The sequence below is a fragment of the Aedes aegypti genome, chromosome 1 (genome assembly GCF_002204515.2).
Source record: "Aedes aegypti strain LVP_AGWG chromosome 1, AaegL5.0 Primary Assembly, whole genome shotgun sequence".
Lineage (NCBI taxonomy): Eukaryota > Metazoa > Arthropoda > Insecta > Diptera > Culicidae > Aedes > Aedes aegypti.
Genome location: NC_035107.1, coordinates 289380 through 316104, shown reverse-complemented (window position 1 = coordinate 316104; position 26725 = coordinate 289380). Strand labels below are relative to the sequence as shown.

At 36.6% G+C, this 26725-nt stretch overlaps 1 protein-coding gene and 1 non-coding gene across 3 annotated transcripts in view; one reads left to right on the top strand and one right to left on the bottom strand.

The window, feature by feature from the left end:
* LOC5575831 (aminopeptidase N) overlaps window positions 1-15823 on the top strand; it is a 72543-nt gene extending 56720 nt beyond the window's left edge. For both annotated transcript variants that reach the window (XM_021838759.1, XM_021838758.1), the window contains 6 exons: window positions 12079-12218; window positions 12284-12944; window positions 13114-13306; window positions 13371-14608; window positions 14671-14814; window positions 14874-15823. In XM_021838759.1, the coding sequence (XP_021694451.1) occupies window positions 12079-12218; window positions 12284-12944; window positions 13114-13306; window positions 13371-14608; window positions 14671-14814; window positions 14874-15129 (2632 nt within the window). In that variant the 3' untranslated portion in view covers window positions 15130-15823. The remainder of the gene's footprint in view (window positions 1-12078; window positions 12219-12283; window positions 12945-13113; window positions 13307-13370; window positions 14609-14670; window positions 14815-14873) is intronic.
* A 1227-nt stretch (window positions 15824-17050) lies between these two features.
* Trnas-gga lies at window positions 17051-17123 on the bottom strand. The gene has a single exon. It is a non-coding gene; the product is annotated as a tRNA-Ser (tRNA).
* Between the last annotated feature and the right edge of the window lie 9602 nt (window positions 17124-26725).

The window sequence follows — 26725 nt, the reverse complement described above, 5'->3', positions numbered from 1 at the left end:
AACATTCTTTTGCTGCATCAAGCTCGTGTCGCATCAAGGTCATTTGTTCGCACAATTGATTCATCCGCACATTGAGCAGCTCTAAACCCCTTTTTATTCATCATAAGCACATCAAATTGGTTAAATTTACCCGATTGTGTTCTTTTAATAATTCCACTTCAAATATACTTTGCACTATTTCACCTTCGCAAAATGCGAAAACCGAATGCGTTCTGCGCTTCTTGAAAATTTTCTCCTCGTCGCCATTTGTGGTAGCCGCGTGCACTACGCTTGAGCGTGCATAAAAGACTAACTCTTGCGCTGCTAAGCTGCAGTGTGTATGATAGCTCTCGCGTCACCACGTGGGTGCGTGTATGGATGAGAGTGTACTGCATGAAGATGATTCAATGTATTCGCATGGACGACTATGACTCTAGTCACCACAAGTACAAATTTTATATTAAGGAATGAAATATGCAATGTATTTGTGCATGAAATTTATTTGAGTCACTATTGGTACACGTGGTCCAATATTTGCGCTAATGCTCCAGTAGTAGCCATTTGGTAATAATTCAATAAATTTCAATAAAATAGTTCTTTTCTGCATAGGTTTAACATTTTTTAATCGTAGCAGCAACTAAAATCTTTCAATTTAAGCATAAAGATTATCTATAACACTTTTTTTCATTTTTATAGATCTACTTAAAAACTGCTTCCATCACTGGAACAGGACAGTAACTACTGGTACCAGGGAGCTCAAATTTTACGAAAATTTATTTATTTATATGACTTTTTTATTTAATGAAAAGCTGGAAATTGACAAGCCAACTACATTACAGGCGATCCATCCGCCAAAAAAATTGGTACCGGCACCGTACTATTCAATATACGACCTTAGAAATTTGATGTTTTAAAAATTGAAAAACAACTCGTATCCCGTCACGGTGCCGCCATTTACACATGGTACAGAACACAAATCCCCTTTAAATCTTACCAGGACCCTGCAGTACAGTAAACTTTCCCTTACTCTATATCGAGTTAGAGAACCATAGTAAAAGATGGTTTTCATGGCTAACTCGATGATCCCTAGGATCGCATCTGTACTGGTTTTGTGGTTCATAACACTACACTTTACTAACTCGATGGTCCATTCACACACACCTATGACTTGTATTTTCATTTAAAACTCTACAGCTCATTATAATATTATTTAAGAGTTCTTTTTTATACGTAAAAAAGTATCTTTTTAAGATTTTAATCAATTTCAGACATAAACAAAGCTAAACATTAAAACTTCAAATCATTTAAACTGTAAAATTTAGAACATGACGCATTATATTAATCTTGAAGAATAAGCTAGGATTAAGATGAGCAATATTTTTAAATATGCTTATTGTAATATTTCTAGACTGCAATTGCACAAAGGTTGTTAACACAAATATTTTGATTTTTTTTTTTTTATCCTTTTTTCAAATTTGTTTTGGTTTAAGACATTATCTGAAAATTATCAAATTATCAAATCTAAAGTGTTTCGATAAACTAATTGCTCTACTCCTTCTTTTCACTATTCTCGATGTTTTGAAAAATTGGAAAGTTTTGAATGAATTATTTTGTTACAAAAATTAAATTTATCGAAACTATGAAAAAAGTTTGGTTTGTAAATCGATAATGCATATTACATATTTCTTCGATTGAGGCGATAAAACTAGTTTTGGCCAAACTTTATTGTTTCCGACCATTGTGCTCTTTATCTAAAAATCAAACCGCCAACGCCAAAAGCATTCTGAAAATGTGTGCAACCATTAGCAATTTACATCCCTAATGCAAATATCGTGTCTGTACATAGTTGCGGCATAAAACCGCTCAAAGCATAACTTTCAATTCAAATCGATCAAATATAGTGGAAGCTACTCACTTTACATGTTCCCACTACTGTAGCCGTAGCCAGTCATGGAAAGGGCATGAAGAGATGCAATGATGTCATCCGTGACAACCCAGGGCAGGCAATGCGGCCTGTTTTGTAGCTAACCTACTGGCAGTCGGAGGACCAACGGAACACAGCTTTGGTGTCTCCTCCACTTCAGCCTACAAAAGGGGCGAACGTAAACGAAACGGGCCACTTGCTGGTACATTTGAAACCTAGTTTACACGCGCCATCAGACTCAGACTGGCTGGTGTTTATACAAATTATCGTTAAACTGAGACAACAGACTGGATGTTATTTTTACAGTACTCGAAAGTACTTACTCGTTAGCGACGTGCATTCCTTTGGCGCTGATGGCATGTTTCCTCAACGACTTTTTTTGGTGAATAAATATTACTTCGTAACATTCCTGAGTCCAGACTTTCTGCGAAGTTGAATATATAACAAATTTGTTCCTTGTTGTATTATTAGGTATATCGTATACCCCAGTAGATATAAACTAATTATGACATAGGATTATGAAAAGATTTCCCTCTTTTAAATACATCCTTTTATCATCAAAATTAAACGCACTTAACGCACGTGATCCGGTTCTAAATTACAAAAGCTGGATTGTATTACATTGTAGCTGAGGGTCGTGGGTTCGAATCCCACCGGTCGAGGATCTTTTCGGGTTGAAAATTTTCTCGACTTCCCAGGGCATAGAGTATCTTCGTACCTGCCACACGATATACACATGCAAAAATGGTCATTGGCATAGTAAGCTCTCAGTTAATAACTGTGGAAGTGCTCATAAGAACACTAAGCTGAGAACCAGGCTCTGTCCCAGTGGGGACGTAACGCCAGAAAGAAGAAGGATTGTATTATAGTAAGTAATCTAGCACATAAATTACGAACAATTAAAATTAAAATGTTGAAAGATAAACTAATTAAAGTGATAATAATTTATATTTCCGATTGTTTTTTTTAGAAATTATTACACATATTGTGTTATGTTATGTAATTATTCATTATGATATGGTATACCGATTCTACACCGATATATCGATTTTACACTAATACTTTAATTTACGTTATGGGTCGGGAATGAAAGGATTGCAAATTCTCATCGTAATAGGCATTGGCGTAGAAACAGGGGGGTAAAGGGGCCCGATAATAAACCCCCGGCCACCAAATCATTGATGTAATAAAAAAAAGACTATTTAACATGAAGCAAAATCTTCTGATTCAATGTACAAGACTCTTGTTATTGACAAAAAATAGTTACGTTATTTTATGTTGCACAACTATAGTGAGAAATCCTCGCTAGTCTTCCACAGCATCAGCGTGGCGGTTCTGACTTCGGTGAATCGCGCAACAACCGAAAGCTTTCCGTCAGGCCGTCGATCGAATCGTAATTTGTTAGAACTAGCTTCTTGTTGTATGCGATAAGCGTAATTTTTCGACATCTGCGTTGCAAAAAATATCGTGGTACAAAAAAGCGTCAATATCCTGGAAATTGGATTCCCAAAATTCTTTTTTTTTCTAAATAATCCAAATAATGCTGATTCAGCATAAAGCAGCATATTCACTGCATTCTAATTTCTCATGTTTTTGGAGGATACACTGCTCGAAGTTTCCGGTGATGAATTCACTAAAGAAATCTATACATTATAATGTAAATGTTATAATTTCAATTCGTATAGTGTCCGAAAAAAAAATAATTGAAAATATAGACAACATTACTAAAGGAATTTCTCAGACAGTACATAGCGGGAATTTTTGTCGAAAAATAAGGCATAACTTTCTTAAAATATCGGCATCGGCAAGTTTTCTTCAAGTGAATGGCAGAATTTTAACCTGGTGTGAAATAATATAACAAAATCGACCATAGTGTTTTCGCATGAATAAATTTATTGGTTGAGCTATATTTTTCCAAGAAAACTCATAATTTCATAAATTATGTGATTAATTTCCAACAGATTTGTAGCAGCATTTTCCAAAAAACTTCCAACCATTCCTTCTATGTCTACTTTTCAAAATAAGCAAATTGATACCGGAATATGTTCCCGGATTTACCCAAAAAAAGTTACTTAATCTTTCAAAAAATCAGTTTTCCCTCACAATTTCTCCAAAAAAATAATTGATTCTGTCAAATCTTATATTCGCTGAAAGATCTACAAGAAATTCTTCTGTGGATTCCTTACATAGTTTTCCCAAAAAAAATATTACAAATTATTCCGCCAAGTTCATCGAAAGTCCTTAACAAATATTTCCAAAATACATAAAAAATGCATCCAATATTCTTCTGTTTTTATTTTACAAATTTTGCTTGCCCGGATTATTCAAGAATTGTAAAGGAATTTGTTTTTGCAATGTCTCTTGCCTTCGAATCTTTAAAGGAAATTTGATGAAAAACCCCAGGAAAACTTTAGCTTCCAAAATAAGCATAGCGGTAAAGGAATCTGTAGAGAAACATGTAGCAAAATAACAGGGAAGGGAGAAAGGATTTATTAAGATATTTATAAAGAAATTAGCATTGATCTTCCTTAAAACACTTTTTCAGAAATAATTTTACTAATTTTTGACAGAATCCATATTCTTGGCTTGAATTTCTGTGCGATACGAGTGCGGAATTTTTAGAGGCTTTTTAGCAAAATTCCTTAAAACCAGAAGTCAAGGAAGTATAGATTTCAAGGACAATTTCTAAGGAAGATTCTGATGGAACTTCTTGAGAAATTTATTTTATTTGTAAATTCATTAGAGAGATTATAACTATCCTATAACTTACCTCTAGAGAAAAGAGTATAAAAAATCACTTAACTTTCATAGTACCGTTGCCCATCTATTGTTCTACTTGTTTCAACATTTTGTTGTTTCTCCTTCCTTCAAAGCATCATGTTTGCTGAACTTCGTACAAAAATCTTACCATACTCAAACAAGCAACATTTCAAAGAATCTATAAAAAGGTAAATTATAATAGTTTTGAAAAAATGCAGAATTTTTATACGTATGGTTTTTAATTTCTGAAAGTCCAACAGGAATTCCTCAACATGTTTTCAAAGTAATGCAAGAGTTTTCCCTGAGATTCAAATTCATTAAAATTTTACATTACGACTTTTACCACAACATATCTTTCGTATTGTTCTTAAAAAATACCGGCAATATTTTCGCGTAAAACTTCTACAGTATTACAAAAAAGTCGATAATAGACCCTTCAAAAAGGTTTGTATAAAATTTCTAAAGGTAGGAAAATGGGTTTCACATCAATATGTTCACCATAGTATCATGAAACTGTCGAGTTCATAAAAAACATTATGCAAATCCTCAAGTTAGTTAATCCATTTAAGCTTTTCTCTAAGGTAATTGCCAACAAGTTTCAGATATTCTAAGATATAATTCTTGAATTTTACGACAGAAATTTAGTATTTTTATAAAAAAATTTTTTTTTTAATTATTCAAAAAATTACCAAAAAAACTTCTTTAAATTTGTTTTGTATGTTTATTTTTATGGAGTGATTCGTAAAGGAGTTCAAGCGTGGGAAAATTCACTCACTCATCCGGACGCTACCGATAACAAACAGCAAAATATCTGCAGCCACCGAATGTTCAGTGATAGCCGAACGCTAGTAGGGTGAGCGCAATCCCGACGAATCGCAAACGATTGAGTTTAACCGAAAATCAAAAGACTCACGGAGCGGAGAGAAAATCAGTCCACTATTAAATGTGAGACACGAAAGAACGCGTTCGCCATTCTGTCGCTGAATGCATTCAGGGGAATGTATGGATTCCGCGCTCACAGAATCATTCCGCCAGGTGTATTTTTAGTCAGTGGAGCGCTCATCAGCTTTCAAACACGAATGCCACTCATGCGAAATCGGAAAGTAACTAATCATTCGCTACAGTAATCGGATGCCTTCGGCACACGGAGTCGTTAGTGAATCATATGTCGCTCGGCGAACAAGTAGAAACCGCATTGGAAATTGAAACACTCATCTTGGTTGGAGAAACGGCAACCTCGCTCTTGACTGCGTGCGGAAGTGAGCGAGGAGAACGCAATAATCGAGTGAATGTTTCCCATGCTTGTAGGAGGTTGTAAAGCAATCCCTAAAAAATATTGAGAGTTTCCTGGAGTAGTTTTTGCACAAAAAAAAAAAAGAGTGGATACATTTTTGAATGTTATTCATGAAAGAATCCTGAGGTTATCATTCGAAAAAAATGGAGTTATTTCTAGAGCCTAGGAACTGTAACTGTGATGAAAAATTTCGTTAGAAAATTCCCGAATGTTAACCCGCCAAGTGCCGGGACGAACCTAAAATTTTCAAAATGCTCGTTCTCGGCAATGCTCCAACCGATTTTCGAGATTTTTGGCTTTTAGTGAAGGGGAGTAGTTGTACTAACTTTCAGCGTTGGTGCCGCCCCGCCAAAACCTCCCCGTTTTTTGGAGATGCAAATATGTCTGTGTTTTTCCTGTTTTTTACGCTGAGCTGACCAAATAGCTCTGGTTCTTAAATGGATTCGTCACTCAGTTACCTAAATCTTATCAGAGAGGTGCCATTCAGTGAGGAGATGGTTACAGACATCTCGGGAATAACTTGGCTCCGATGGTAAGTAACCTGGTTCTCCGGAAAATCCGGAATATTCGTGAAAATGGTCAATTCGTGAAAGTCATCCTCGACAGCTGCGGTTTATTGCCAATTCATCAGAATTCATTGACAAAGAACGTAATAGATGATCGGAATTGCTTATCGACATGAGCGGCCACTATAATGGCCTCCGGAAGATCTGGAACATCCGTAAAAATGGTCATTTCGTGAAAACTATCCTAGAACACCGGGATTTTTTCCAATGATATAAGAATTGATAATTATGAAATATAATGGATGATTTTGACTATTCATGGACATATGTGGCCACTGTAATGGCCTCCGGAAGATCCGGAACATCCGTAAAAATGGTCATTTCGTGAAAACTATCCTAGACCACCGTGATTTTTTCCAATGATATCAGAATTGATAATTATGAAATATAATGGATGATTTTGACTGTTCATGGGCATATGTGGCCACTATAATGGCCTCCGGAAGATCTGGAACATCCGTAAAAATGGTCATTTCGTGAAAACTATCCTAGACCGCCGGGATTTTTTCTAATGATATCAGAATTGATAATTATGAAATATAATGGATGATTTTGACTGTTCATGGACATACAGTATTGGACAAAACATTTGCAACTTTTTCGATTCTCCATACAAAATGACCAACTTTGATAAAGTATATCTCAGTTATTTATAGACCGATTTGAATGAAATTTTCACAGAATATCAGACATAACTTGAATGTTAACATATATTTTTGAGTGATTTTTCCAATCACAAGTTGAAAAGCAGTAACGGTTTGACTAAAGTGAATTTTTTGACGATTTTTTATAATTGACATAACTAAACATACTGAAGGAATAGCTTCATGGTATCTTCAGCAAAGTTGTAGATTTTGATGAGATGAATAAGTTTGTTGAAGACAGTTTTTGTGTAGGGCTATCAGATTTTGAGATAAATAGTTTAGAATTTTTCGTCGAAAACTTCACTTTAGTCAAACCGTTATTACTTATAAACTCGTGATTGGAAAAATTATTCAAAAATGTATGTTAAAATTCAAGTTATATCTGATGTTCTGTGAAAGTTTCATTCAAATCGGTCCATAAATAACTGAGATCTAGCTTACCAAAGTTGGTCATTTTGTATGGAAAATCGAAAAAGTTGCAAATGTTTTGTCCAATACTGTATGTGGCCACTGTAATGGCCTCCGGAAGATCCGGAACATCTGTAAAAATGGTCATTTTGTGAAAACTATCCTAGACCACCGCGATTTTTTTCCAATTACTTATATCAGAATTCATTAAAATATTTTTGTTTTATGGCTGTAGCGCTCATGCGACTCAAAGGTAAAGGGAGTCTATAGAAACAAATGATGGAAACGAATAGGTGCATCGGCGTCGCAAGGGAGCGACAAGATTGACAATTTTTAATTAGGTGGTGAAAATTGAGCAAGCCATTTTAAAGTCAGTAAGCATCGAAGCATCCTGTATTTTGCCTAGCTTCTTTACTGGAAAATGTCAATTTCTGGCTACGCCACTGCTAAATATAAATAAAGCAACGAAAAAAGATTTAAGTTCTTTTATCGCAGATTTTTATTTATTTTTTTTTTTTTAGTGATTCGATTTTCCGGAGAGTTCGATTATCCGAAATAAAAAAAAAATAGATACTGTGGATAATCAAGTTCGACTTGTATTAGAAAACCTCGATTTTTTTCCAATGATATCAGAATTTATAAATTTAGAACATAACGGATGGTTTTAATTATTCCTGGACATAAGTGGCCATTATAATGGCCTCCAGAAGATCCAGAACATCCGTATATATTATCATCACGTGAAAATCATTCTAGACCAACGCGTATTTTCCGCGCAGCTATTCAGCAAGACCAAGCTGAGGATCGTGGGTTCGAATCCCACCGGTCGAGGATCTTTTCGGGTTGGAAATTTTCTCGACTTCTCAGGGCATAAAGTATCATCGTACCTGCCACACGATATACGCATGCAAAAATGGTCATTGGCATAGTAAGCTCTCAGTTAATAACTGTGTAAGTGCTCATAAGAACATTAAGCTGAGAAGCAGGCTCTGTCCCAGTGGGGACGTAACGCCAGAAAGAAGAAGAAGTGGATAAGTGACCACTATGATAGCCTCCAAAAGATCCGGAACATCAATGAACATGGTTATTTTGTGAAACCGCAAACCGCGTTTTATTTTAAATCGTGAATATAGATATGTTGTGGCTTTGGTGGCCTCCGAAACATCCGTAAATATGGCCATTTTGTAAAAGAATTGATTCGATTTTTTAAAGATATTCGAATTATTAACACATAATGAATTATTTGAATTGTTTACAGACATACGTAGCCACTATAATATCCTACGGGAGATCCGGAACATCTGTAAATAAAATGATCTATTTATAAAAAATATTCTGGACCTCCGTTCTTGAACATAACGATTTTTTTTCCAAAGATATCAGAAATCATAATAACCATATAATGGGTGATTTGTATTATGTATTCATGGGCATGAGTGGCATCTGTGGTGTGAAAAAAAGCGGCCACTATAATGACCTCCGGAAAGAACATCCGTATATAAATGTCGTGTCGTGAAAACCACCACGATTTTTTCCAATGATATCATCATTTATAATTGTATAACCTAACGGATGATTTATATTGTTCATGGATATTAGTGACCACTGTAGGGGCATCCGAAACATCCATAAAAATGGCCATTTCTTGAAAATCATCCAAAACCACCGCGATTTCTCCGAACGTATCTGAAATTATGATAATAGCACAAAGGGATGGTTTTGACTGTTTATGGATTTTTTGTATCCTTCCAAAAAATCATAACATATTTCAAATAGATAGTATTTACCAGATGGTTTGAATTATTCAATGGAAGCAACTATAACGCCCTTCAATAGATCAGAGTAACTAGTAACAGAGTAACTAGATTATCTCTTAAGATATATGCAAGATAATTGAAGTCAGAAGGTCTAGGGTGATTTTCACGAGATTACCATTTTCACGAATATTCCGGATCCTCCAGCTGTCATCACAGCAGTCACTTATGTCCATGAACAATATAAGTCATCAGTTAGGTTCTAAAATTTTAAATTATGAATTTATTGGAAAAAATCTTGGAAGTCTAGAATCTTCCGGAGGCCATTATAGTGACAACTTATGTTCGTACACAATATAAATCATGCATTTGTTCTATATTCATGAATACTGATATCATTGGGAAAATTATGGTAATTTATGATGATTTTCACGAAATTTGCCATGTTTACGGATGTTCCGAATCTTCCGGGTGCCACAACAGTAACCACTTATATCCAAATCATTCGTTAGGTTATACAGTTAACTCTCCTTTACTCGATATTCGGTATCTCGATATCGAGTTAGAGAACCATAGGAAAAGTTGGTTTTCATAGCTAACTCGATGGTCCCTTGGATAGCAATTGCACTGATTTTGTGTTCTATAACTCGATACCTCCCTAACTCGATGGTCCCTTCAATAACGAGTAAGGAAGAGTTAACTGTACAATCATAAATTATGATATCATTTAACCCGCAAAGTGCCGGGACGACATCATTTTTACGGATGTTCCGGATCTTCCGGAAGCCATTATACTGGCCACATATGTCCGTGAAAAATCAATATCATCCGTAATGTTCTATAATTATGATTTCTGATATCATTGGAAAAAATCACGGTGGTATAGGTGGATTCTTATCAAACGACCATTGTTTTGGATGTTCCGGATCTTCCGGATGCCATTATAGTGGCCAGCTATGTCCTTGAACAGTCCAAATCGTCCATTATATTCCATAATTATCAATTTTGATATCACTGGAAATAATCCCAATGGTCTAGAATAGTTTTCACGAAATGACCATTTTTACGGATGTTACGGATCTTCTGGAGGCCGTCATAGTGGCCACTCATGTCGATAAGCAATTCCAATCATCTATTACGTTCTTTGTCAATGAATTCTGATGAACCGCAGCTGTCGAGGATGACTTTCACGAATTGACCATTTTCACGAATATTCCGGATTTTCCGGAGAACCAGGTTAAAAACCATCGGAGCCAAGTGATTCTCGAGATGTCTGTAACCATCCCCTCACTGAACGGCACCTCTCTGATAAGATTTAGGTAACTGAGCGACGAATACATTTAAGAACCAGAGCTATTTGGTCAGCTCAGCGTAAAAAACGGGAAAAACACAGACATATTTGCATCTCAAAATAACGGGGCGGCACCAACGCTGGAAGCTAGTACAACTATTCCCCTTCACTAAAAGCCAAAAATCTCGACAATCGGTTGGAGCATTGCCGAGAACGAGCATTTTGAAAATTTTAGTTCGTTCGTCCCGGTTCTTTGCGGGTTAGAGAAACAAATCTATGGAAAATACTTAGAAAACACTCTGGTAATTTTTTCGGACGTATTTTGGGGAAACAATAATATAATCCTCTATGAAATCCTTGAACAAATTACTCGGGAAATCTTTGATTATTTTTGCGGAAGAGTGAAAGAACAGTTGAACGTATTCCGCTAGGAACTTCATAGGAATGTTAGACTTTTTTAAACATTTCTTAGTTGGGCATTTTGGACAAATTAAAAAAAATTGAGAGGGTTCAGAAGAATTCGTGGAATGATTCCTTGCTTAGTGATCTTGAAGACATTTTTGGTGAGATGCCTAGAATTTTTCCATGATTTTTTCGCTGAAAGTAGTGGAGGATTCTTTTAACTTACAATTTGAACTTATATGTAATAAGTATGTAAAAGACTTTCCAGGAGGAATTATTAAAATAATTTCTAATGCATGCTCTGGTGGAATTCTACAAGATATCAGAAAGTCTGTGAATGATTTTCCGTGGGACTCCCAGGACAAACTGAGTGAAAACTGGAAAATGAATTCTTGAAGCAAGCATTGAAAACTACGAAATTAATTCATGAAGAAATCCCCGTGAGAATTCTCTGAGGAATCTCTTCAAAGCACATGTTTGAATATCTGAAAAATTCTTGAAACAATCACAAAGGACATTCCTCGTGAGTTTTTTTTTTCTGAAATTCTTGAAGGATTTCATGAATCTTTTCCGTAGTCAAAATTAAAATTTATAAATATCACTGATGTGACACGAAATAAAACAAAATAACAAATAAATAAAATCAACGTAAATCTGTTTAAGGTGAAGATGAATCTAAGCCAAACTTCAAATTTTCAAGAGCACGGATCTGGAGAACCAAACTTCCGTTTAAGCTGAAAACCTAATCGATTGGTCACTAGCTGGTGGTGACCAATCGATTAGGTTTTCAGCTCAAACGGTTGTTTGGTTCTCCAGATCCGTGCTCTTGAAAATTTGAAGTTTGGCTTCGATTCATCTTCACCTTAAATGACGATATTTGTGAAAATCATGATTATTGCTATCGACATTACTTTTGTAAAACAAGTATTTGCTAGCCCCCTCACCCCCACCCCCATAACATTGTATTGTAATATTATTCTCCATACTCTCAAATCCATGCTTTCTCGTGGTTCGTTTGCCCTAATCTAAACACTTGATTTTGATTCTTTTATGCAGATTAACTATTGAGCCCAACTTTGATCGATCCATCAACCTTGGAACTGTTGCGATAACCATAGTTCGTGATTCTCCCGAATCAGATGACTTGCTTCCCATCATTTTGGACATCAACCAAATTACAATTCATTCTGCACAAGGTGAGTTTCGTATGAACACTTAATTATCGATTTACATTTACAACGCTTTTCCTATAACTTCGCAGTGTTAGATTCTGATAATCAAGACCTACCCTTTGACGCCCTTTACGGTAGAAATAATCAATCCTATGTGCTACGAATCAAAGAACGTGGCGAACACATTCATAATATAACCGTCGTATTGGACTTTGAAAGCCAGCTCAGTGATACGTTGCAGGGCTTATATAAAGGGTCCTTCACCGATGAGGAAAATGGCGAAAAAAGTTGGTTTGCAAGTACCCAATTTTCTCCCATCGATGCTCGACGAGCGTTCCCCTGCTTCGACAGTCCGGATATGAAGGCTACATTTGAGGTATCTCTGGTGCATTCGGTCGAAAAGACAATGTTTCTTTCCAATACGGAGCACATTAGGACTACCATTTATCGGCCGGGATATTTGAAGGAAGATTTTGAAATAACTCCAAAGATGAGCACGTACCTAGTGGCATTCATTATATCTAATTTGCAACTGGCGCAACGGTCCGAAGGATTTACCCCACAGATCAACATTTGGAGCAGACCGGAAGTAGCTCGCATGACGAATTATGTGCACAGACTGACAATACGCATTCTACCCTACTTGGAGAATTACTTTGACCTCAAGTTCAACATGAAAAAAATCGATATGGTTGCCGTGCCAGACTTTGGATTCAGTGCAATGGAAAACTGGGGTTTGATCACATTCCGGTAAGTGAGAATGGAAGCATTATTTCGTCCCCTTTGGATTTATGTTAATTGCAAGTTTGCACGCGACCTCCAGCGACTTGTTCCTTCTTTTGATTAAACACGCTACCGAATATATTCTGCACCCTCATATACGATGTACATGTGTACTCACATTTGCTACTAATTACAGGGAGTCTGCCTTTCTGGTTCCCGAGGACAACAACAAAAGTTCTTCGGCCAAACATAAGGAACGTGTTGCGTCAGTAGTGGCACATGAGTTGGCTCATCAGTGGTTTGGAAATTTGGTAACTCCTCGTTGGTGGAACGACCTTTGGCTGAAGGAAGGCTTTGCCACATACATGAGCTACGAGTGTTTGAACTTTGTAAGTTATAAATGCTTAGAAATATGGCTCGAGGAGTTTGATTGTATTTTTATTCTTTTTTCAGGCTGAGAAAAAGTGGCATGTTTTTGAAACATTTGTACAGAATGAGCTCCAAAAAGCCTTTGAAAAAGACTCTGATCGAAATTCGCACCCGATTTCGTTTCCAGTTAACCGCGGATCAGATATTCGTCGTATTTTTGATCCCATATCCTACTCAAAAGGCGCGTCGATAATACGGATGATGAACAGTTTCCTGGGGCAAGATGCCTTCAAGGCTGGAATAACGGAGTATTTGAAGAAATACCAATACGAAAACGCCGAACAGGAAGACTTGTGGGAGATTTTAACCCAACATGGGCATGAATTTGGCACTTTGCCTGCAGAGCTAGATGTCAAGCAAATCATGGACACGTGGACATTGCAGGCTGGATATCCAGTAGTCACTGTTCAGCGATTAGGTGATCAATCGATCAAAATATCCCAACAGCGCTATATGCTGCCTACTAAAAACGCGTCCGACGAAACCCGGTGGTATATTCCGATAACCATTGTCACGCAATCTGTTCCCTCGCGCAATTCTATCCCGAAACATTGGCTCAACTATGATAACCAAAGCATTGAAGTAGAGATTCAAGCAGAAGAGAATGATTTCGTTTATTTGAACATAGATCGAACCGGTTACTACAGGGTAAACTACGATTACGCGTCGTGGAAAAAACTGACCACCAATTTCCCAAGTCTTCCGGCCTTAACCCGATCGCAACTTGTTGACGACGCTTTCAATCTTGCACGTGCCGAATTCATTGAATATGACATACCTCTGACTTTGATCCTGATCGTGTCGCAATTTCCGCATGACGTTTCTTCTTGGGCATCGCTCAGCAAAGGATTGGAATATATCAACGATATGATGGCCCGCGAACCTGCTTATGAAAGTTTCCTAGCGGTGATGCGATCAGTACTTAGAAAATCTTTCGAAACATACGGCTTCGATGACCACGTGGACAACGATCACCTACAAATGATGCATCGCGAGAGGATAGTTGGACTGGCATGTCAGTTCGGAATTGATAAGTGCTCCGTTCGAGCGCAGACTTTGTTCAGGCGCTGGATGACTGACTCCAAAGATAACCAGATTCCACCCAACCTGAAGCAGGTAATCTACTGCACCTCGTTGCGAGATGGCGGAGTGCCAGAGTGGAACTTTGCCTACAAACGATACAAGGAAACAGACTCCGCATCGGAAAAGGAGCTTATACTAAACGCTTTGGGATGTACGGTCAAGCCATGGTTGCTGTCGAAGTACGTCTACATACAATTATAGTTTGAGCTGTGCTAATGATTCTACTGTTTCATTATTTCAGATACTTGAACATGACATTAGACTCATCATCGGGAATTCTTAAACAGGACGGTGCAAGAGCCTTCCAGTCTGTAGCGAAGAACTATGCAGGCAACGACATCGCCTTCAACTTCCTGTATGAGAACATCGAACGAATCGCCAAATAGTAAGCTCTTAATCAATGTATTTCTAGTACATTTTAACATTTGAATTTTTCTCTTTCAGCTTCGGAGACGGATTTTCCACTCTAAACAAGATGATAGATTCCGTCACTTCGATGATGAATCAAGAGCATCACAAGGAACAATTCGATCGGTTTGCGAGAAAGGCACGAAAACTGGGCTTGCGAACCATCGAAAAGAGTGTCTACTTGGCGGAGGAGCAAATTGTCAATAACATCCACTGGCGAGCACGGTCCTACTACAAACTACAGGAGTTTCTGGATAAATTGATCCAAGACTTGCATATGAATATGTACTAGCGAGGGCGAACAGCTTTTCCATTCTAAACCATAGTCAAAGTTCGAGCAGTTTTTGAAAATTTGTTGAACGATATTTGTACATATTACCGATAGGAGAAAAAAATAAATTTTACGATACCTACTACTGAATTAGCCTCGCAAGTTCGTGTGTGTATAAGAAACCAAATTTCTCATAGGCGTTTATAAGATTTTACAACCGCGCGATGGCTGCGTATTTTATAATCCACAAAAAAGAGCAACGGATTTTCTGGCTGTGTATCTGTGTAAATTTTAGTTACGCACCAAACGGCGAACAAATGGTGCAGCACGTCATTTGTTAGTTAAATTTCAATTGAACCACCTTCTAGGCGATTTCGATTAAGTCATCAACAGTATTTATTAAATTTACTATCATAATAATTTATACGACAGTCTGGATGATACCAGGATGATGAGAATAGTCTGCTAGCATGCTAAGTTTCTCAAAGAAATAGATATAACAATATTTGCCATATTTTTATAGTGTCTAGGATACAATTAATTGAATAAAGAAAACGACCTTACGCGTTCAACAGAACAGTGAAGTGTTCTTAAAATATCTTGTCTATTAGGAAAAATATGTGTCGAACAAACATGCAGCAAATGCGACTCCGAGAAAACAATCTGCCATTATTGTTGAAATATTTACACATCATTCGAAGTTCCAAATCACATACTCAAATGTTTCACTGTGCATCTATTGTCATATCCGAAGGCATTAACATTAGGGCAGTTTGTGGAACAAAAATTGAAACCAGTACTATACTACTGACTTCAACGGTTAAAAGTTTGGTATTCAAAATACTAAATGAAAGATTAGGTAATGTGCTTAAGTTCTTTCATTTTAAGCAAAAGTTCTATTTGAAAACTGAATCACGACTTTAAGGGTCTACTATCTTCTTGTCCAATCTATGTATGAAATGTCCCACCACTATTCTTCATAAATTTACATTTTTAATTACTAAGCAACTTCAACAAAAGACACAAGTCACAAGACACAATTATTTGTCTAAAATCTAAACAAACGTAGGAAATAAAATGGGACAATCAATCAGCAATCATGTAAAAAATCATAAATGAAATAATCTGTCAATTGCATGTTCCTAATTATGGATACACATTGTTCCATATTATGGACAGCAAACTTCTTCTTCTTCTTGGCATTACGTCCTCACTGTGACAGAGCCTGCTTCTCAGCGTAGTGTTCTTATGAGCACTTCCACAGTTATTAACTAAGAGCTTTCTTTGCCAAAGTTGCCATTTATGCATTCGTAGATCGTGTAGCAAGTACGATGATACTCTATGCCCAGGGAAGTCAAAGAAATTTCCATTACGAAAAGATCCTGGACAGACCGGGAATCGAACCCAGACATCTTCAGCATGGCTTTGCTTTGTAGCCGCGGACTCCAACCTTTCGGCTAAGGAAGGCTCCAAAGAATGGACAGCAAACTTACTTAACTTATTATTAATATTTCGAATCGACGTAAGTAATTTTCTTAACGTTGGAGAAACACTTCAAAACTTAGGAACCTTCTTGTTAAATCAATTCAAAAATAAATCTACTTTTTTCCTACAAAAGCCTAATGATAAAATGATATACCGTTTTGTTCAATAACTTAAGACGTTTTTTGATAGTAAGTCCAGAGCAGTGATAAATTTTCATGAACATTGCTTCGATTTTGATTGAAAAAACTGGTTCAGAAAATCTGGCCCTATAGTCCATTTTACGAAACGAAAACATTGATGATACTGCTGTTACTTTCATGCGATACGCAGTGAGCGATCAGCTGAAATTGTTTTTTTACTTAAAAATTGGCAACTCCTGAAAAGCTAAACATTACATATAATTTGCAATTGGATTAGATGGGCAAATTGATGTGAAGATTTGCGAAAAAGTTACACGTCTTCTCAGTGAGAATCGAACTCACGACTCCCCGATCTCCAGTTGGGGCGCGTTACCACTACGCCATGAGAGGACTCATTAACGCAGAAGTTAACCTGAATTCGATTTCAGCTCAATAATCACGTGGTCCTTTTTCGCAAAGTACACCTCTTTCGGAAGAATTAGATGCCCATCCAAACACAACGCTTTCTATATATATATCCAATGCCTAGCCCGATAGCGCATTGTTTTTTAGGTATAGGAATAGCACACTACACTAGCCAGCAACTGCGCTGGCTGAGGTATCTATTGTGTGGGCTTCCAATGGGTCGCGACGTTCTCAAACGACCGGTTACGGAACATGAGTCCGTTGCTCGATAAATACTTGTTTTTAATTATGAATCGTGGTTTTTACGACTAACCAGCCGAGTGGAAGTTTAGCAACTCCTGAAAAGCTAAACATTACATATAATTTGCAATTGGATTAGATGGGCAAATTGATGTGAAGATTTGCGAAAAATTTACACGTCTTCTCAGTGAGAATCGAACTCACGACTCCCCGATCTCTAGTTGCGGCGCGTTACCACTACGCCATGAGAGGACTCATGAACGGATATAAATAGAAAGCGTAAAAACCACGATTCATAATTAAAAACAAGCATTAAAAATTGGTCCAAAACAAAATGTTGGTAAAAATTAAAAAAAAAAATCGAAAATTCAGGATTTTTATTGAATTGATAATAAATATTTTGCATATTTATCAGCATTCAAGGGGGTGGTCACTCTACGCAGTGTGCCTAGCGCAGCTGTGTCACATTTCGGCGCACTGACTGGCACAGCCTTATAAAGTGGGTTGCTATAAAAATCAAATTGAACTGAAATTTCCATCCCAGCAATCATTGAGTTTTCTTAGTTGTTTGCCTTGTATCAATTACGAAAAATGTTGACATTAGAGAAGAACCTCTCTACATATATTAATTTAACATTAAGGCGAAGTAGGCCGTCATTGAAATCTGTACGCGTCGTTGATGATTGTTGCTAAAGCTAAGTATGCTGTTTCGCTCAAGAAAAGTAAAAATTTCTGCCCAAGAAATGGTCAAGAAATTTCCTACAGTGAGCTCCATTTGAATTGACATTTCTGTTCAACTGCGTACTGCGATCAAAGGAAAATGCTTTTCTTGAGCTACAGAGAGCCCCCTTTGAAGTGACATTTCTTCTCAACTGCGTACTGCGATCAGAAAAAAGTGATTTTCTTGACCATTTCTTGGGAGAAATTTTCCACGCATAGAGATAGGCGATTACTTTTCTGTTGAAGTGCATACTTCGCTTAATTCATCTCACGATTTCGAATCAAAGAAAATCAGTTGGTTTTGCACTGACACAGCTGAAAAAGTATTAGCATACTTTATGCATGTTAGCACGTACAGTGATACATTTTGAAGTCAATATAAACTATCAAGACTGAGTTTTATCACTTTGAAATGCAAGCCGAAAAATCATCATTGTTGTCAAAACGAATGACGAGCTATTTAGCCTTAATGAACTTTCTTCTTATTTCAGAACGAAGTCCCATGTCAGCCAAGATGGCGTGATTCATTCTGACCGAACCGGTTCCGCTTTCGCTGCCGTTACGCTGTCATTGCGTTCGGGCACTAAATCGGCAGGACCTATATAACTGTGATGGAATTGACTTTGGTCAAGTCCTATAATCAATTGATATTGAATAAAAATTTATATTAAGAGATAAATCTGAAAAAGCGTCAGGGATCTTGTCATCAGCTTATAGGGCCCATTCACAAATTTCAAAACACTGGAGGGGGTGGGTGGGTGTCCAAACGATGTTACTGCCCATATAAAAGCTGAATAATATTCATACAAAAAACGTTACAAGGGGGTGGGTGGGTTAATCAAAGCTGTTAAAAACAGAATTCTCCCCGAATAATACCGTAAGGTGGTTCCGAAGAGAAAAAGGTCTGAGACCAAGGGTAATGTCTGTGCACTCTGTACATCAATTGAACAATTCAGCGAGTATTGCTCACTTGCAATGCACCTTTTTCCCTTTAACGACGTATCCGTACCTAAATCGTAACGCTTTTCTCGTAGGTTTTCCGTGCGATAATGTGAAAAGTATCCCGGAATATGTAGCACCGTCCCCTAAGACACACTTCCAAAGGATTAATGGAAGTACAAAGCATCTCAAATTTGTAGAACGAGAGATAAACAAGAAAAAACATTACACTGAGGAAACGGAACGTATGAGGTACATAAGAATTTCTTATGGAATAACGACATAAGAAGTATTTTGTTCTTCATTCGAGAATCTTATAACATTCCACAACAGACTTATGAAATAACACTCATTACATAGACAGATATAATTCCATAAGAAACTCTTTTTGGATATCAAACGCATTGATCATTGACATTCATAAGACAATCTAATGGAGTACGATTTTCTTAACAATTTCATACGAAAATCTTATGGATTACGTGGAGAGATGCTAATAACAAAATATTCACGATTGAGATTCATAAGCGCGCGTATGACAATGATTAGTAACACTTGTGAAAAACAGTCGACTTCCTATCAAAAACCACGTAAGAATTTCATACGAAATTCTTTTGGAATAAAGACATAAGAAGCATCTAATGAAACTCATAAGAAAAACTTGTGAACTTCAATCGATCATTGCGTTCATAATACAAATAGGTATAATATCATAAGATACTCTTATGAAGGATCATAGATATCAATTATGGAATTCTTTAGGACCATTATGTATTTAGAGAATCGCTCTTTGAATTTAGGAAAATAAAGATATTCATAAGATCTCTAATGATAACGACAAGAATTTCTTGTGAATATCGGACGTTTTGTGTTTCATAAGAATCTTATGAAAGAGAGAAAACCAGTCAAGAAATCAATTCACAAGCGTTCTCTTATGAAATTCGTACGCAATTTTTGGCTCAGTGTACATATCTCAATGCTTGCTGAGAACGATTTTCCGTAATTTCAGTTCCATTCCTCACCAAGCCGTCGCCGAAGGAACACCACAAGAGCAAATCGTCTAACCAAGCGTCAAGTGTAGTGAAGTCCTCAAACCGCGTGCGAGAAGAAAATTTTTCCAAATCAAATTTCCATTGATTTTCAAATTCGTTTAATTAATATTTTGCATTAGTTATCGTGTATTTTAAATTTAAAGTGAATTAGTGTTACGTAGTGTTAGTCAATAGTTGTAAATAGAAAAAAAAGAGAAAAAATCATCAGCCTTTGGTATAAGTTAGGTTAAGTACAGAGAAAAAAGACGCCAAGCCCATGCTTGGTTGACACCAAACATGGCGGCGACACAGACAGACGACCCCAAATTGCCACCCGACAAAGGTAAGGAATGGATGGAGACTTCTTTACCCCGCACGGACGATGAAGATTCCTTTGAGGGATTCTCAGAACAAGAACTACAAACACAAAACGAAACACAACAGCGAAAACGTAGGGAAAATACCACCCATCAAGACAAACAGAACAAACTACTAAAAACATCACAATCACAATCACAGCACAACACACGATCACAAACACAAAAACAAGTAACCAAAAACACTAATCATGACCAACAACCAAATACCAACAAAAACTCAACAACCGAAAAAGTACCATTCACAAACAGCTCAAAACAAACAAACAAAAAAGACCAAATCATGTGGATCCAAAACAATCAACACAATGTCCTCTTTATTGAACCGATTTCAATCAAAGAAGGTGAAAAGTTGCTCGAACCCATGGAAGTAGGGAAATTTCTCTACGACATAGGACTTAATCAGTTCACAGAACTAAAACGCGCAGGTCAATATCGTTACAAGCTAATCTACAAAAACCCAAAAGATGCCGAAAAAATACTAAACTCAACACAAACGCTAAAAAACAATAACTACAAAGCTTTCATTCCACGTATGTTGCTCGAAACTACCGGAATAATAAAAAACGTACCAATATCGCTAACGGAAAAAGACATATACCACAACACAATTTCAGCCAAAAAAATCACGCGAATCGAACGAATTAAAAAACGTAGTGAACCAAAAGATCCGAATTCCAAACTAGTAGACACAAGATCGATAAAAATCACTTATGAGGGACCAGAACTTCCCGAAACAGTATGCATCTACGGTGTACTCGAAAAGCCAGAAATCTACATCTACCCAGTGAAAATTTGTACCAAATGTTGGAGACTCGGTCACAAAGAAATAGCCTGTAAAAGTAAAAAAACATGTATTAAATGCGGAGAATATGTAACAGAGAACCATACACACGACGAAGAACACCTAACACCAAAATGTAGAAATTGTGGAGGAGATCACTTCCCCACAAACAAAGACTACCCAGAACGAATCAGAATGGAACACATTAATGTAGCCATGACCGTTAACAAAATGACTTTCCCCGAAGCTGAACAACTCTATCCAAAAACGAACATCAAAACATCTAACAGATTTGCTTTACTCGAGTCTACCGTTGAATTCCCACAGTTGGAACAACCCAGTAGGACTAACGCACAATTTAGACGAATTAATCAAACAAATACGACGAAAGTGGACTACAGGAAAACCATTAACAACATGACAAACGACCCTAGACCCAAACCCTCAAAGACCAGGCCAGAAATACAAAAAAACATCTTCCCAACACCAGAAACGTATCCTGAACAAGTCCATGTGATAGAAAACAATCCACATAAAGTCACAGACACAGAAAAACTAAAAACAGAACAAGAAAATCTAACGAAACAACTACAACACATCTTCGAAAAAATCACAGACAAGAATAACGATAACAAAATTGAATCAGACGTACTACTAATCGAGATAGCGTCAATGATACAGAATTTAATTCAACTAACTAATTCACACAATAAAAAGTAATAATCCTTAGTTAAGACACGATTATGGGTAATTGCTTTTTAGGTGATCTCATCATATCCCAACTAAACATCCATAGTATCAGACCATTACATAAAAGAGAAACAATCAAAACATACCTAAAAACAAAAAACATTCACATCTTTCTTCTTCAAGAAACTTGGCTTAAGCCAGACGAGAAATACAAATTTCTCAACTACAATTTCATAAAAAACTGTAGACTAGACGGTTATGGGGGAACTGGAATCCTAGTCCACCCTACACTGGTTTATGAAGAACTAACGTTTCCTAACATAGACTTAGAACTAACAGCAATAATAATTAAAAACACCAAACATCCAATAATATTCATTTCAATATACATTCCACCAGATACGCCATTTAACGAAGTTAAAGAACCATTAGAAAAACTTTTTGACTTCATAAACAACAGCACAACCCCAGTATTCCTGGGAGGAGATTTAAATGCACATCATCCAACTTGGGATAATGTATCTAACAAAATAGACAGAAGAGGAGAACTAATTAGTGAACTCATAGAAAACCATGACATAATACTATTAAACACCGGAATAGCGACAAGGTGGGAAGACTTAAACTATAACCCATCCGCCATAGATCTAACTATCACTACACCAGAATTAGGACCATTAACAAACTGGGAAACAAGTACTGACGACCTAGGATCAGACCACAAGCTCATTGAATGCAGCATAACCTCTTATAACAAATTTGATAGTGACACACCAAGAACGATAATTAGCAAAAAACAAGCAATAGAAAATATTAACGAAATTGACTTCAGACAATTAACAAGCATAGATGAACTAAATTCAGAAGTAAATAAAGCAATCAACAAGGCCACATTTACAATACGTCCTAACAGTAAGAAAAAAGTCAAACCATATTGGAACGAAAACATAAAGCAACTCTACGAAACTAAAAACAAAAAACACATAGAATTCAGAAATAATTTAACATTAGAAAATAAACACGAATTCAAAAAAGCTGAACGTAATTTCAAAAAAGCTTTAAAAAAAGAAGTATATGAGTACAGGAATAAAATGCTCGATGAAATTAACGAACAGACGAGCGTCAACGAAATGTGGAAAATTGTAAAATGTATAAGCGGTAATTTCAAATACAAAGACAACTCAGAACTAATCAATAATCAAGATTTAGCTAATAAATTCATTGAGCTCAATTTTAAAAATGAAACAAATAATGATATTTCAAGAATAGGAACCAATTTCGATGTGGTTGAAGAGAAATACATAGCACCATTGAATATTAAAAACATGATAAATACAATAAAAGGGAAAAAAGACACATTTGCGGCCGGACAAAATAAATTATCATATTACATACTCAAAAACATCAATTCGAACCTACTGATTAAAATCTTAGAATTAACCAATAAGGTATGGATGGACGAACTAATACCAGAAGAATGGCTTCTTATCAAGATCATACCAATCTTAAAACCGGGTAAGGATAAAATGAAAGAAACATCGTATCGACCAATAGCACTAATAAACATAAATTTGAAAATAATTAACTGCGAAATTAAAGAAAGGCTCAATTCATTCTTAGATCAACAAAATCTTATACCCGACTTGTCATACGGATTCAAGAAAGGATATTCTGCCATTAACTGCGTAAACCATATTAATTCAATTATAACAGAAACCAAAAACGTCAAAAACAGCAAGTAGCAACAATATTCTTGGACCTCACTAAAGCTTTTGATTCCGTAGATATTAACATTTTGCTTAAACAACTAGAAGGACTAAGAATCCCGAGAAAAATCATAAACTGGTTTGAATTATACCTAAAAAACAGAAAAATTGTCATGCAAACCACCCAAGGCGAAATAATACAAAGCACCAATAAAGGACTACCACAAGGTTGCCCACTCTCCCCTATATTGTTCAACGTCTATACGAGAGACTTACACAACATAACAACAGACAAAGTGATTTTTATCCAATTTGCCGACGATTTCTCAATAGCAATCATAGGGGACTCATTGGAAGAAATAGAATTAACATCGAACATTGTTTTAGAAACATTAAGAGAACAACTAGCATCCTTAAAAATAGAAATAAACCCGGACAAATCAGCAGTAGTTTTGTTCAATTCTAAAATGAACAATAAAATTAATGTTAAAATCAACAACACTCCAATAGAACAAAAAGAACACCACAAATATCTAGGGTACATCGTAGATAATAAGCTCTCCCACAAACCACATATAAACTACGTCAACACCAAAATTAAAAAAAGATTAAACATCATGAAAATGATTTGTAAAAAAATAGTGGAGCACACCCAAAAACCGCACTGAAAATTAGTAAAGCAATAATCAGATCTCAGGTCGATTACGGTCTGACACTGTATGGAGGAACAGCAAAAACTAATTTATTGAAACTAAATTCATCTTTCAACTCAGCGCTTCGAACAAGCCTAAGACTTTTAAAATCCACCCCGATAAACGTTTTGTACTCAGAAGCAGGAGAAATTCCCATCTACCAAAGAGCTAAATGGTTGACTAAAAAGGAGGCCATCAACACTTTCGTTAATAATAAACCAATAACCCAAATCTTATCAAAATTTTTAGAATTAGAAAATCTAACTAAATACTTCACATTCCTAGAATTAACAGTATTCGAAAACAATTATCTAATAATTCAAACGCATAATGCCTCACAACAAATCGAAAGCAACATAAATCTTAAGGAAATCATACAAAATGAAATACCTAACATTAAACTAAAGACCATGAACAACGAAACAGTAAAAAGAATAACATTAAACTATTTAAACGAAAACTATAGAAATTTTCAAAAAATTTACACCGACGGATCAAAAACTACCGACGCCTGTGGAATGGGTGTATGGTGCGAAGACAATAATGAAAAATTAAAATGTCAAGTAAACCAAGCAATGTCAATAATGAATGTAGAATTAATGGCAATAAAAACGGCCATCGAGATAATTGAAACTAAAGAACAACAAACATTTATAATTTGCACAGACAACAAATCTGCCCTAACAAGTATTAAAAATAAAAATATTAAAAACAATTTTATAATACAAGATATAATAAATAAACTCAATAAAACAAACAAAACAATAGTACTCCAATGGGTACCAGGTCACAAAGGAATAACAGGTAACGAAAAAGCAGACATACTTTCCAAAGAGGGATGTACTAGTGAACACAAAATTCATACTAAAATCCCATTGAATGATACACTAAACCTAGCCAAAGCTGAAACACTCCAAGAATGGATACAAGAATATACTACAACATCAACACAGAAAGGCACAAAACACTTCAACCTTATGCAAATCCCATCATTCAAACCATGGTTCCATAAACTGGATCTAAACACACAACAAATAGTAACAATTGGCCGTCTGAGAACATATCACATAATGACTAAAGAAAAATTACACATGTGGAATCTAGTTCAAGATGATAAATGTGACCACTGTGGGGTAAAAGAGGACTCCAACCATATCTTTCTACAATGCTCAAAACATTCTCAATCAAGAAGAAAATACAAAATACTTACACAACACAATGACATGGAATCTGTACTTAATAATGCTACTACCAAAGACTACCGTCAGATATCAGAATTTGTAAAAACAAACAACATTACAATTTAGACTAACACTACAGAAACACAAAATCACTCGTGGTTTCAAATAAACAAAAATGACCGATCTAATGAATTCGGTCCCATTATTAATTAAACGAAAGGAAAAGATCAATAGAGATCGCGAACGATTTTAGAATTGAGCGATAGAGTTGCTCTAACACACTTCACGACTTGACATTCCTTGGCAGTATAGACTGACAGTACAGCAGTCTCGGCCACCCAGAAGAGAAGAAGAAGAAGAAGAATTTCAGTTCATTGAATTTTATGGCATGCTACTATTATAGCACGTTTGGCACGCTTGGCTCACTTTTATAACAAATTAGAGGTTCATGCAACTCACCTTTAACCTCAGGGGCTGCCTACTCTGCCACTCGTGAGCACATTTAGGTTGGGCCCTCGCCGCCGCTCCGCTCACAGCGATGTCGCTTCCGCCGGTGGGGAGGGAATGGGCGTCGGATGAAAGCTCTGGGGACGCTGCTTCGGCTTCACAGCACTTTTAAGGGGCACTCGCGTCGAGACGGTCTTGGCGGAAAACCGACGTCGGTTTCCGGATTTCTCACTCGCGAAGCGGTAAAATGAGTGCACGCTTTTAGGGTATCGGCCCGTATTATCTTCTCCCACACCAAAGGTTCCGTAGTTGTTTTCGGACACACTTTCAATATTCGCCAGTTACCAAGGCTCACACCCGGTATCTTCACTCCGGCACAAAACTTCGCGGGCACAATTAGGACTACTACGCTCGATCCGTACTCTTTGCGAGCTTAAACTTAACAGCCCGTGCTGAAACTCTATCGCTCTAACAAGCCACAACTATCTGCCCTCTCTCTCTCGTTCTCTCCCGTGGTAGCCAACGGTTTCCTGGTACCACGCTTACCAACCGTATGGTGGTCATGGTAACTGGTAGCGGTATTGGTAGCGGACGGCGTGTTGATGGGCGGGTGAAAATAGAATATTCTAATATAAAGACAAAATCCTATCTCCTAACCATGCAATGCAAATACAATATTTATTTTTAATAATTTAATTTATTTAATGGGACATGGACTCATGTTACACTTTGGCGCTCTGAAGGCACAGCTGTGCCGAATGAAGTGCGTAGAGTGACCAC